This window comes from Cutaneotrichosporon oleaginosum (genome assembly GCF_008065305.1).
Source record: "Cutaneotrichosporon oleaginosum strain ATCC 20508 chromosome Unknown ATCC20508_contig06, whole genome shotgun sequence".
Lineage (NCBI taxonomy): Eukaryota > Fungi > Basidiomycota > Tremellomycetes > Trichosporonales > Trichosporonaceae > Cutaneotrichosporon > Cutaneotrichosporon oleaginosum.
The window spans coordinates 1,171,993-1,184,942 of NW_027072175.1; the positions used below are offsets into that span (position 1 = coordinate 1,171,993).

The following is a 12,950-nucleotide window of genomic DNA, read 5'->3' on the forward strand; positions in this document are numbered from 1 at the left end:
GCGCAGGCCGCCACGCTCAAGATGGTGAAATTCTTGGGTGCGAGGTCGATGATAAGTTGGGGAATTACGATCGGGCGGAGAAGTGGAAAGAGGAAAGATGGTCGGGCACGGGGCCGATCGTGTGAGGATGAGGATAATAGCTATTGACGCGACGCGTTTGGACGGCTGATAGGTATTGACGCGCGCGTGAACTTGGGACAGTTGCGAATGGGCAATTGAGCAAGGAAGATGGGGCTCGGTGGCAAAGCACGAAGGGAGGGGTAGGAGCGGAGATTGGTAGTGAGAGGGGAAGTGGAAGTAGTGAGAGGGGAAGTGGAAAGAGTGGAAGAAGGGAGGGGAGGAAAACGCGTGTGAGGGATGTAGTGGCACGCGAGAGCAGTAAAGAGGTGGTGAAGGAGGACGGAGGGCGGAGGGCGGAGGAGGTGGTGGGGAAGGAGAGATTGAGGTGAGTGTAGGTGGGATTGTGTGGATATGTGGTGGGTAGAGGATATGGATACGAGGACAGAAGGGGAGATTGCGTGATGGCGTCGAGACGCGAGAGGAGAGGATAGAAGTGGTGGGTGATCGAGTGCAGTTGACTCTGGATGAAGAGGATGAGGAGGATGAGGACGAGGTGGTGGGAGGAGGAGGTCAAGATGAAGAGGGAGGGGGAAGAGTAGAATGATGATGATGATGATGATGATGATGGACGATGGTGGGATGGATGGGATGGATAGGACGGATGGGATGGTGGGTGGGTGGCGCACGGTGGGTCGTGTCTCTCACCGTACGGCGGGGGTAACGCGAGTCAGGAGGGGAAGGAGGGAGGAGGGGGAGAGAGGAGGAGGAAATTCAGGGAGAAGGTAGCGAGAGTCCCAGTCAACGTAGCCCAGCTGAATATCAGAGGAAGTGGTGCGTATCTCAGGGTTACAATAGAAAATGACCAAAAGGTAAGTCGCGCTCTCCTCTCGTCTTGTGCATGCCTGGAAAACAGCACCCCTGCGTATATCCTGAATGGTTGGGACACAGGCATCAGACCACAGCTCTGATCCGCTCGCGTTCCAGGTACGGGTCACTTAGTAGTGTCAGATGATCACCGTCTTTTCCTGAGAGGGATGGCATTCGGACCAAGCTTGCTCATGCTCAGGATCTTTGTTTCCCTGACATCCTAGGAAAGGTTCAGGGTTGTGGCCTCGTTTTTCTCCTCTCCCTTGCTGGATTTTGCTGGGGGTGCACGCGTCCAAGTGGCCATCGCCGCAGTCAAACCATCTATCTCGACGTCATGGCATAATGTTTGCACCATTCCTCAAGGTCAAAACATGGAATTGGTACACGCAGTCATGTAGCTGGCTGGCTACTGGGTCTACTGGGCATGGGCATATACTCATCTCAAGCCTTCTACCAACTCATGTTGGTGTGGATAACGTGGTATACCAATTCCATTTGTCTGAATGGTCGGCATGACGCTGGCATGGGGGCAACGCAGGCCCTGGCACAGTGGGAAAAATCAATCACGAAATGTTGGCACGTGGCAGGCGACCCAGCTCCTCGATCGATCATCGATTCAGCGATCAACGACTCGATGCTGTGCTGCTCTGCAGTCACCCCCCTCGTCGTCTTGCTCAGCTAGCCCAGCCATCCATCCGTCTCGGTCATCAGCGGCCCGTTGCCCGGGTTCCCCTCGATATCCAATCTGACCCCTAGCTTGATCGCTTGGCGATCCAGGCGACGTGACCCCCCGCCCGCGTCTGGCCGGCTCCGTCACGCCCGCCGACATACCGATGGGCCATTGCGGATATCCAAAGTCTGAACGCACCGTCTCGCGCGATCACCTCGTCGCGCTCACGCAGCTCACGCATGTGCGGGATCACGCTCACCCTCGGCCCGCCGGCTGATATCCCCCTCGCGCGCAGCTTGCATGCTGCAAACGCCGCCCGCGGGCCCGACACACAAGGCATCTACGCTCGCCGCATCGGCCCTGACCTCTTGCTGCTTGGCGCGAGCGTGCTGGGTCTCCGCGGCCAGGTGACGGCGCAGCCCCGCGTCGGGCGAGGTGTGCTGGCATGGAATGGACAAGTCTTCTCTGGTCTCGAGGTCGACATCAATGACAACGACACCGCGTGCCTTTTCACAGCATTAGAGGCTGGTCACGACCCTGTAAAGTTGCTTAGCACCATTGAAGGCCCTTGGGCATTCGTCTACGTTTGCGTGAGTGTCTCTCTCTGGATCTCTCTAGATCTCTCTGCTCGCGCTAGATCGCGCTCTCTCCTGCGCACCTCGTGCGTCGCTGAATGTTAGGGCTCGACAGTGACCTTCGGCGTCGATCCGCTCTCGCGCCGCTCGCTGCTCATTCACACCCCTGATGACGCCTGCCAATCATTCATCTTGTCGTCCACGCGGAGCGCCATGGCCCGCGAGCGCGGAATCGGCATGCGCGCGCTGGAAGGCGGTGAGATCGGCGTGCTCGACCTCACATCTCTCAATGGAGTGAGGACCTGGGTCCAAACAACACTAATTCCAGGCCACGGATTGGGCAGGCGCGCTGACACTGTCGCGCCCACGAGTGAGTTGCCACCGCCGCCCCGTCCTGCTCACCTCTGACGGCAGGTAAGCGTGGCGGCCGTCAATGGCGAATTACCCGTATCTCCGCCAGAGCGGTTGCTGGCGGTTGAGGCCGAGGTCGACTCGTTTCTTACACACCTCACCACATCGGTCCGCCGCCGAGTGGAGAACATTCCTGCTCCAGCACCAGGGTACGTTTTCCAACACAGCTGGCAACTCGCCGAAAAACTGACGGCAGGGCTGCACGTGCCGCGGTCCTCTTCTCCGGAGGAGTCGACTGTTCTCTCCTCGTCTGTCTCATCCACTCTGTCCTGCCTGCTGGCGAGCCAATCGAGCTTGTGAACGTGGCTTTTGCCCAGCCACCAAAATCCTCAGGCAAGCTCACCCCAAAGCCATCAGGGGGAGGCTACGACGTACCAGACCGCCTGTCGGGTCGCGAGGCGGCAGCCGAGCTGCGGGCCGCGTTTGACCGCGACTTCCGCTTCGTCGAAGTCGACGTAGATGTGGAGGTAAGCTCGCGAGGCGTACCAGACCGCTGGGGGCGCTGGCGCGCTGGAGTGCTCCTCTTGCAGTCGTTGACACCAGACGAGCCGGGCGGCCCGCCAAGACGTGATTGACGCAATGTATCCCAGCGCCACGGAGATGGATCTCTCGCTCGCATATCCGCTCTACTTCGCCTCGCTTGGGCGTGGGCGTGTGGACGGCACAGACTACACTGTCGGGGCCAAGGTCTACTTCTCAGGGCTGGGTGCGGACGAGCAGCTGGCCGGGTACACGCGGCACCGCAAGGCATATGAGCGTGGCGGCTGGGCCGCGCTCGTCAGTGAAGTGCGTGATGCCGCCTCGTATCTCCATGTCTGACGGCAGATCCAGCTCGACCTCGATCGCCTCCCGCAGCGCAACCTCGCCCGCGACGACCGCGTGCTCTCCGCACATGCGCGGGACGCACGCTATCCTTTCCTCGACCTCGGCTTTGTGCGCTACGTCTCTCAGCTGCCCGTCTGGGCAAAGTGCAACCTCGAGCTGCCGGCTGGAGAGGGCGACAAGGCGCTCATCCGCCTCGCGGCCGCGCGCTGGCTCCCAAAAACGGCAAGACGCGTCAAGAGAGCCATGCAGTTTGGAACTAAGAGTGCCAAGCTGTACGAGGGCGCGCCGAGGGGACATAAGGCTGGCGAGCAGCTCATCACGAAGTAGCACTTCAACAATCTATAGAGGGTGATATATTGTGTGGCATGTATGACGCCGATAGAAAAGCAGATGGTGAGAGGCTCCTGGGGAAACGCACTCCCCCTGACCGTGTGTCCTACGTCTTTCTATTGCTGCCATCATCCCTTGCTCCGACCATATCTTTGCTCCCAGCATCCGCTTTCTCACAGCACAATTATCTTCTCGCTGCTTTCGCTCCTTGATCCCTCTTCCAGCAGCCACCGCTTTGGCGGGTTTGCCTGGCGATGAGTCTTAACCACCACCACCTTCCAATTCTTCAATGCTCTCGTTGTTGGTGCCGCGTTAAAAATGTGGTGTTTCATGATATGGCCTTGAAAATGTCACACTTCGCGATACCGCGCGTGATATGACAAGGAACTGCGAAAAGAGAACGCGATCACTGTCCTTTGTTCGAGCGACTGCGCTCAGGGTGACCTTCATGCAACCGGGAAACTTGTTATCTGCCGTTTCCTCTGGAAGCCCAACGAGTCCGCCACCGAATACAGTATCATGGAGATTGACAACGGCCAATCTAATAATGACCACTGAAAGATAAAGTCGAAGATGCAACAAGGTAAGCAGTGGAGCACCGATGTGGGGAGAACACACACTGAAGAGACGGTACATATTTATCACACGAGGGAACAGGCATTATAATGTTGGTCGTCTAGCAAGTCAGACGCGAGAGCCGGCGGGTTGCCATCTATACTGAAAGCCAGCGTTAGGAGGAGAACGGGATCGACCAGAAGACTATGGGCAGTGGAATGCCAGTCGGATGACAGCGTCGAGCCTCCGCCGCTGCCTGCACGTCTCAGCTCAAATAGGTATCGTACATATGGGACATCTGGCAACAAGCGCGTACAACGCTTCCAAACTTCGCTTTACACGGACTTCTATGTATCGCCACGAGATAACCTTACACGATCGCGTCGTCGCGGAACGTCGCACCCTCGAACTGCACGTTAGGTCGAATTGCCTCGACAACTCACGGCATCCTTTGCCTCGTCGCAGTGGCCGCCACCTGTCTCGCCATCGATCTGATGGCAGATGAAGAGTGCGTCGGCGCTGTGCGTCAGCTCTCTTCAAGACGATATCACTCACGCGTCAGCCAACACAGCTGTGGCTGCACGCATCGCGACGAAGGGCACCCCGCCACACAGCAGAGCAGCGAGCGGAGCGTAGCCGGGCCGCCCAAGGCTGTGAGTCATGTAGAGATACCCCATCGTCGCGGTGAAGAGTCCAGTTGCGGCAGAAATCAAAGTAAGAAGAAGCTTGATGAGAGTATCTGGGTGTCAGCATGTTCGAGCATAGCACTCACAGTCAAGCAGTTTGCCACTGTTCCTGCGGTTCGTCAGGCCCACCGCTCGGCGTGCGCTGGGCCAGAACGGCTCTCCCGTCACGCCCACGTATACGAGAGCGTAGCTGTTGGCCTGGTCCAGTACGCTCGCAATAATAGAAAATATGGGGGTGAGGCTCGACAAGAATGACAAGGCGTTCGGCAGGACCCTGGAGCGCGGCGAGGTGATACGCTTCATCTCGGCGGCTGTGCGGCCAATAAAGCGCATTGTGGCGACGATGAGCGAGCCAAGACAGACGCTCCCGAGGGAGGGGCCGGTTGCGCGGTGGACAGCAGCCAAAGTGATCTCGAAAGGCTCAACACCGTCTCCACTGCTTGTCAGTATCAGCGCTTGTGATGTTACTCACCGATGGAAGTACCATTCGCCGACGACCGCCGCGACAGCGACGCGGCCAACACCTCGTATCACGCCCCAAGTCCACAACCAGACGAGCGTTACGATGACAATGAGCCACCCAGCCCATGGCTGAAGGTGGAAAGCCCATGTCCCCTCGCGAGGCTGACGCCAATAGCCGTACATGCCTAGCCGGATAAGCAAGGTCATGAAAGGAATAGAGGTGACGGCGAAGACAACTAAGAGGAGAGGAGTGAGGACGAGTAGAGGCTGGTGCCGTAGGAGAAGGCTCGTCGAGAGCTGAACGTTAGGGCCAATCTCTACGTGGTACCCACCTCGACAACCGATACGGTCTGCGCCAGCCGCCGACGGCGCACCCACACCAGCCGCGCAAATAGCGCAGCGACGATCCAGAGAGCAACAGCAAAGAGGCGCATGCCTGTAGTAGCCCACCAGCGCTCGCCTCTCTCGATGTCGTCCACGCCCTCGAAGCTCGCTCCCAGCGCCCACCATCCACAGATGAAGAGCGAGAAGGGGATGGCCCCGGCAGTGGCGACCAGCACGGGGCGGACAGTGTTGTGGAGGAGGAAGAGGAAGACGGGTGGAAGGATAAATGTAGGGATCAAAAGCGCCATCAACATGGGCAGAAGGGAGAGCACCGGTGGACCACGTCGCGGAACTCCTGGAGGTGGCTGAGATTAGATGTGACAAGGAAACGAGACTTACATCGCTGGAGCCCCACACGAACAGCAAGCTGAACAGGACGCCCAGTAGCGTGGTAAGCCAGAGTGCCAGGAAGGCCGGATCTACCGCGTCAGTTTCTGCCGAGCCACCCAGTTCTCACCTTTGTACTTGCGCAAACCCTCTCGTTCCCAGTGCGCAAATCGGCCACGGTAGACCTGTAGACGCACCGGCACCCTCGTCGTCAACTGCGCAATCTCATCTGGACCTAGAAGCGGCTCGTTAAGTGCATCTTGATAAGCCGTGGAGTCGGGGTTGGGTGCTGCGAGTGTAGGCAATCGACGAGATCGACCCATCAGACCAGAGCCGTTGACAATGCTCTCATCTTCCGTCTCCTTATCACTCTCTGATGCTTCACTCGAGGAGGAAGACGGCGGGAAGACGCTCTGATGTGCAAGCCATCCTTTACGACTTCGGCCATCCTTTGGAGCGGGAGGGTTCGGCTTGAGGAGCGAGCGTCGCACTTTGGCGACCTGGTCGAGGTCGGGCTCCAACTCGCCCTCGCTGTCGGACGATACACCATAGGGATCGGGGATGTGTGCATGGCGAGCGGGACGGCTATCGCGACGCACTGCTTGGCTGCCGCCAGGTGCATCGAACAGCAAACCAACACCGATCCCACTTTGATCAACGCTGCTGGCTTGCATGTCGCTGATAGAGGGGATGCCGTCAAGGCCAGGCCCTGGGAACGGTGGCGTCCCAGGTGGCGAAGGTGTGCGCGACTCCGTGAGTCGAGAGCGTGTTTCCGAGGGCGTGGGGGATGGGAGGAAGGGGTGAGGCGGCGATGTCGAGCGCGAAGGCTGCGGCGAATCCTGCTCATGATTAGCATCAGAATGGGCGCGACGATTATCGATGGGTAATGTGCGTACCAAACCGTCGCCACCCGATCGGCTTCCAGCTAGAAACTTGCTAGCGTACGCGGACAGGGAGGCCGCGCCGCTCGCGTGACCTTGAGGAGAGGTGGACATGTTGTCGGCGGCGCGCACACGTGAGCGGTGACGCGACAAAGTCTCCGTGCGTCGTGTTAAGATAAGGTGAATATGAGGGCGACGGAAAGGGCGAGGGGAGAGACGGTCTCAATTACGGCGAGCTAGCGGATAGGGATATCGAGATGGACGCGTCGGTTGACGGATGGCAAGATCGAGAGAGCGAGGACGAGGAGGAAAGGCGCGTAAAGGGGCGGGGTGGAGATGTGGTATTGCAGGTGTTGATGAGTAGTACTAGGGGCAAGGGCGAGGGGCGTGGCTGAAAGGTGTATCAGGTGGACGCAAATGAACACTGGCGTAGGCTTGGTACGGAGTAGGTGTGTAGTACACTCAGCGCAGACGGGTGGCTCAAGTGACTGGGTGGGTGATCATGGGCGCGGAACCGAATCTCGCCTCAAGACGAGCTGCACTGTGGGTGCGGGGAGGCGGGGCACAACATCCTGATGTCGTCACCTCGGGGGCGGCCTGGGCGGCCTGGGCGGTGGCAAACGTGGCCACGGTGGGACCAGGCCACATCGCCACCACATTGATTATGTAATGTCACGTAGAATTCATGTGGCTCACTTATCTCGACATGAACGCCCCCGTTCCCAGATGTACCTTGAGCCTTCGGAAACTGCGGGGCTGCGGGGACGGGTGCGGCCTGCAGCGGCCGATCAGCCGAACATCGACCATGTACGTCGCATACGTCGGGAATGTGAATAGCTCACGTTGTGAGCATGCCAACTGCTCATCCGACGTCAGATAGATCCCCGAGGCCGCGCACAAGTCCGCTGCCGATCGGGATAATGTTCAGTGGGTGTATGAACTACATCAGTAGAGGTACATGGGAATTTGATGTAAGACAAGGAGTGCGCGAAGGGAGGCGTGCTCGAAGTAAGACGTGTGATGGGACGAGATGGCCGTGATGGTGGGAACGACCGTGGCGCTTGGGAGAAGCCTTGCACGGATCGCACGGAGCAGTGGCGGAGTGGAGATCGGAGGTGCGGATTGTCTGTGCGGTTGGACAGTTCCGCGAGGCGGCGAGAAAGTGTTCGGTCCGGTACCCCCGGTGCGGTATGTGGCCCTGAGATCCTGAGACCGGCGGCTGCAAGGTCCGCTCAAGGATGTGTGCTTCCCCCCAACTGGTCAGGCCGATTAGACTGGTCAGTCATGCAGTCATCCGGGTCGGTCAGCTTCCCCACGTCCCCACGCGCCCACGCACGTCACCGACGTCTTCGTCTGCTGCACATACACCTTCATCATTTCCCATTTAACATCTACTCATCTTTCCTCCTCATCCTCACTCACCCCGCTTTTCTCCATCACTCCTCACTTCCCATCGCCCTCCACTCCCAGCCTCTTCGCTTTCAATCACTATGGCTACCGGAAAGCTCGCGACCAGTTCGTACAACTCACCTACTCCTTACCTTCCCTCCCACCCAAGCGCCTCAGCTCACGTAACGCAGACTACCAGGCCTGGCAGCAGCTCGAGAAGCTCTACCAGACCAAGGCGCCCCAGCTCGTCCTCAAGGACCTCTTCGCTGCAGACCCGGAGCGCTTCAAGAAGCTCTCGGTCACCTTCAAGTCCTCCTCTCCTGATGCTAACATCCTCCTGGACTACTCCAAGAATCTCGTCGATGACGAAGTCCTGAGCGCCCTCTTCGCCCTCGCGCGTGAGGCCAACGTCGAACAGTTCCGTGACGACATGCTCAAGGGCGAGCACATCAATACCTCCGAGGGCCGCGCTGTCCTTCACATCGCTCTCCGCAACCCTCCCACGAGCGAGGGCGGCTGGGACATTAAGGAGGAGGGCGTCAGTGAAGTCCACAGAGTCCTTGAGCACATGAAGGTGTTCTCGGACCAGGTTCGCTCGGGCGAGTGGAAGGGTTACACCGGCAAGCCCATCAAGCACATCATCAACATTGGCATTGGTGGCTCCGACCTCGGACCTGTCATGGTGACCGAGGCCCTCAAGCACTACAGCCAGCGCAACCTCACTCTTCATTTCGTTTCCAACATCGACGGCACCGACATTGCTGAGGTGCTGCGCGCCTGTGACCCCGAGACGTCACTCTTCATCGTCGCCTCCAAGACGTTTACCACCCAGGAGACGATCACCAACGCAGAGACGGCCAAGGAGTGGTTCCTTCAGACGGCCAAGGACGTAAGCGCCCCAGTTACAGCATGACGCTGACTTGTATCAGCAGTCGCACGTTGCCAAGCACTTCGTCGCCCTCTCCACCAACACTGAGGGCGTCACCAAGTTCGGCATTTCTGAGTCCAACATGTTCCAGTTCTGGGACTGGGTGGGTGGACGCTACTCCCTCTGGTCGGCTATTGGCCTTTCGATTGCAATCAGCATCGGTTTCGACAACTTCAAGGAGCTTCTTGCTGGCGCTCATGCCATGGACGAGCACTTTGCCAGTGCCAAGCTGGAGGAGAACCTGCCCGTCATCCTCGCGCTCCTCGGCATTTGGTACAACGACTTCTACGGGGCTCAGACTCAGGCGCTCCTGCCCTACGACCAGTATCTCCACAAGTTCGCAGACTACTTCCAGCAGGGTGACATGGAGTCGAATGGCAAGAGCATTACCAAGGACGGATCGCGCGTCAACTACCAGACTGGGGTGAGATGACAGTTCGCCTGAGAGCTGACGGCAGCCCATTATCTGGGGTCAGAGCGGCACCAATGGCCAGCATGCCTTTTACCAGCTCATTCACCAGGGCACCAAGCTCATCCCTTGGTACGGCCGCAAGATGTCGCATGCACTGACAGTCAGCGACTTCCTTGCCCCCGCGCAGACCCTCAACCCCATTGCCGGCGGCAAGCACCACGAGATTCTACTCTCCAACTTCTTCGCACAGCCCGAGTGAGCATCCTCTTGCTTCTTGCGCCCGTACCTGCTCACACTTTAGGGCGCTGGCCTTCGGCAAGACCGAGGCCCAAGTCATTCAGGAGCTAGGCGCCGAGAAGTCGAAGAACGAGGCTCTTGTGAAGTCGAAGATCTTTGAGGGAAACAAGCCCACCAACTCCATCATGTTCGAGAAACTTACCCCGGGCACTCTGGGCGCTCTCATTGCTCTCTACGAGCACAAGATCCACGTCCAGGGTGCGATCTGGGGCATCAACTCGTACGACCAGATGGGTGTAGAGCTCGGCAAGGTGCTAGCCAAGGCTATTCTCAAGCAGCTTGGCAAGGAGAGCGATGTCTCTGGACACGACAGCTCGACTACGGGTCTTATCCACTGGTACCAGCAGCATCGCCAGTAAAACAGGACGCATGGTCCTTATGTATGATAGAGACTCGGTGATGTAATTCAAATCTGTCGTGGCCTGCGTGTCATCATCAATCGCCCAATTCCGTTCTGCTTCTGCGCACATGCTGCATTGAGGTGTACTGTGCTGATGTTTGTCCTGCGCGTCAAGGATCAAGATTTGCCGGATCTCCGGTCGCCCCCGATTCCACGGACGACTGCGAGGAATGTGGCTGTGAACGAGGGGAGTTCTGACATCTCCGTGGACACTGAGTGATTTGTTACGTAAGTACCGGGATTGGCTCGCGTTTTCGCGACTGCCGAGCCCGAGATGACAAGTAGATGCCGCCTTAGCAAGTACGTTGATATCGTTGCTTCAGTCTTTTGCGCGACCAGCGCCTTCTCACAACACTCTCACCTTCATATCTGCACTTCACCACAGTCGTCATGTCGGCTGCTCGCACCTTCCTTCGGGCTGTTCCCCAGCACGTCGCTCGTCGTGCGGCGTGGGCAACCCCGCGCGCCACCATCCCACGAGTGGCAATGCAGGCAAGCCGGGCACCCGCCGCTGCAGCCGTCCGCTTCGGCTCCACCCTTCCTCCTCGCAACCCCTCTTTTACCCAGGTCACCGAGGATCATGTCAAGCACCTCCGAAGCCTGCTCGGCTCCACTGGGTCGCTCATGTCGACTCTTGACGGCTCGGCTTCAGCCGATGAGCTCGTAGCTTACAACGACGACTGGATGAACAAATACCATGGCAAGAGCCAGGTTGTTGTGAAGCCAAAGTCGACTGAGGAGGTAGCCGCCGTCATGAAGTACTGCAACGAGCAGAACATTGCTGTCGTCCCTCAGGGCGGTAACACCGGGCTTGTCGGTGAGTAATCATAGCCCACGACGTTCGCTGAGACCCAGGCGGTGGTGTCCCCATTCACGACGAGGTTGTGCTCTCGCTCGCCAACATGAACCAGATTCGTTCGTTTGATCCAGTGTCGGGCATCTTTGTTGGCGATGCTGGAGTCATCCTCGAGGCAGCCGACAACTTCCTCGCGGAGAAGGGCTTCATCTTCCCTCTTGACCTGGGTGCTAAGGGCTCGTGCCAAATCGGCGGTAACGTCGCCACGAACGCAGGTGGTCTTCGCCTCCTCCGTTATGGCTCGCTTCATGGCACCGTCCTCGGCCTCGAGGTCGTCCTGCCGGACGGAACGATTTGGAATGGTCTCCGCACTCTCCGCAAGGATAACACCGGTAAGTTGCCTTTCGCTGCTTGTGATTGACGGCAGGTTTTGATCTCAAACAGCTGTTCATCGGTTCCGAGGGAAGCTTGGGCGTCATCACGGGTGTCTCGATCATGTGCCCGCGCCGTCCTAAGGCAATGAACGTTGCCGTCTTCTCTGTGGAGTCGTACGAGGCCGTTCAGGCCGTTTTCGCCGACGCCAAGGACTACCTCGGAGAGATCCTGTCGGCATTCGAGTTCTGGGACCAGCAGGCGTACGCTGTCGTCCGCAAGCACCACGAAGAGCACCTTGGTGGTGAGCGCAAGGTGTTTGAGAATGAGGGACCGTTCTACTGCCTGATCGAGACTGGTGGTTCCAACGCCGAGCACGACGAGGAGAAGCTTGGCAACTTCCTGGAGCACGTCATGGCCGAGGGCAAGGTCATCGATGGCGTTCTCGCGCAGGACAGTGCGCAGTTCACCGGTATCTGGTCGCTGCGTGAGGGCATTCCTGAGGCGTGCGGCAAGTTTGGCTCCGTGTACAAGTACGATCTCTCGATCCCCGTTGGGAAGATGTACGATGTGGTTGAGAAGGTCCGCGCGCGCGTGCGCGAGGCAGGCCTTCTCAAGGGGGACGGTTCGATGAGCGACCCCATCCGCGCCTTCGTCGGCTACGGTCACATGGGTGATGGTGAGTCCACGCATGCAGAGCAGAGCTTATTCCAGGCAACTTGCACATTAACATTGTCGCCGAGGAGTACCGCGAGGAGATTGAGGCTGCCATCGAGCCTTACGTGTACGAGGTTGTTTGTGAGTACATCAAACACGAGGCAGCTCGCAGCTAACCGGCAGCCGAGTACAAGGGTTCCATCAGTGCTGAGCACGGTCTCGGTGTGATGAAGGCACCACACATCCACTACTCGCAGGACGAGACGTCGGTCAAGATTATGCGTGACATCAAGCAGCTCTTCGACCCCAAGGGCATCTGCAACCCGTACAAGTACCTCCCATGAAGGGATAGCATCTGGATCTACGCATGTTAGGGATAAAATTGTAGCAGGGGAATGCACCCAGTAGTCGAGCGGAGCGGTGACGGCAGACCTTTTGTAGTTAGTTCTACAATTCATACGGCCAAGTGCAGCTTGGGGCCACCGTGAACGTGTGAGTGACTGAACAAGCGTGTACTAGCTGACACCCGACTGCTAGATACCCTTGGCTGACTCTTCAGCTCCCGTGCTAACTCCACAACTGTCTTAACTGTCTATCCAACGAAAAGCACGACAAACCAGAGGACATCTTTGGGAAAGGAAGTACTACTTGGGGTAAGTCGACTCA

The 12,950-nt window shown here is 58.2% G+C and overlaps 5 protein-coding genes across 5 annotated transcripts; 4 read left to right on the plus strand and 1 right to left on the minus strand.

The window, feature by feature from the left end:
- Positions 1-1,836: 1,836 nt before the first annotated feature.
- COLE_06880 (uncharacterized protein) lies at positions 1,837-3,735 on the plus strand (the record flags this gene model as incomplete). The annotated part of the gene is made up of 7 exons (XM_018422753.2): positions 1,837-2,187; positions 2,278-2,466; positions 2,501-2,542; positions 2,587-2,732; positions 2,780-3,050; positions 3,127-3,369; positions 3,409-3,735. 7 exons carry the CDS (start codon positions 1,837-1,839, stop codon positions 3,733-3,735), a joined length of 1,569 nt encoding a protein of 522 aa, XP_018280032.1.
- Positions 3,736-3,773: 38 nt separating this feature from the next.
- On the plus strand, positions 3,774-3,950 carry COLE_06881 (uncharacterized protein; the record flags this gene model as incomplete). Its single annotated transcript, XM_018422752.2, has 1 exon — positions 3,774-3,950. One exon carries the CDS (start codon positions 3,774-3,776, stop codon positions 3,948-3,950), a length of 177 nt encoding a protein of 58 aa, XP_018280031.1.
- Positions 3,951-4,663: 713 nt separating this feature from the next.
- On the minus strand, positions 4,664-7,147 carry COLE_06882 (uncharacterized protein; the record flags this gene model as incomplete). The annotated part of the gene is made up of 9 exons (XM_018422751.2): positions 4,664-4,702; positions 4,737-4,812; positions 4,849-5,032; positions 5,066-5,415; positions 5,452-5,738; positions 5,774-6,130; positions 6,165-6,244; positions 6,283-6,991; positions 7,049-7,147. The coding sequence occupies 9 exons, from the start codon at positions 7,145-7,147 to the stop codon at positions 4,664-4,666; spliced, it is 2,181 nt and encodes a 726-aa protein (XP_018280030.1).
- Positions 7,148-8,523: 1,376 nt separating this feature from the next.
- COLE_06883 (uncharacterized protein) lies at positions 8,524-10,418 on the plus strand (the record flags this gene model as incomplete). The annotated part of the gene is made up of 6 exons (XM_018425290.1): positions 8,524-8,548; positions 8,614-9,311; positions 9,352-9,774; positions 9,809-9,891; positions 9,928-10,017; positions 10,064-10,418. 6 exons carry the CDS (start codon positions 8,524-8,526, stop codon positions 10,416-10,418), a joined length of 1,674 nt encoding a protein of 557 aa, XP_018280029.1.
- Positions 10,419-10,849: 431 nt separating this feature from the next.
- On the plus strand, positions 10,850-12,628 carry COLE_06884 (uncharacterized protein; the record flags this gene model as incomplete). Its single annotated transcript, XM_018420773.2, has 5 exons — positions 10,850-11,276; positions 11,315-11,647; positions 11,683-12,306; positions 12,342-12,425; positions 12,468-12,628. 5 exons carry the CDS (start codon positions 10,850-10,852, stop codon positions 12,626-12,628), a joined length of 1,629 nt encoding a protein of 542 aa, XP_018280028.2.
- Between the last annotated feature and the right edge of the window lie 322 nt (positions 12,629-12,950).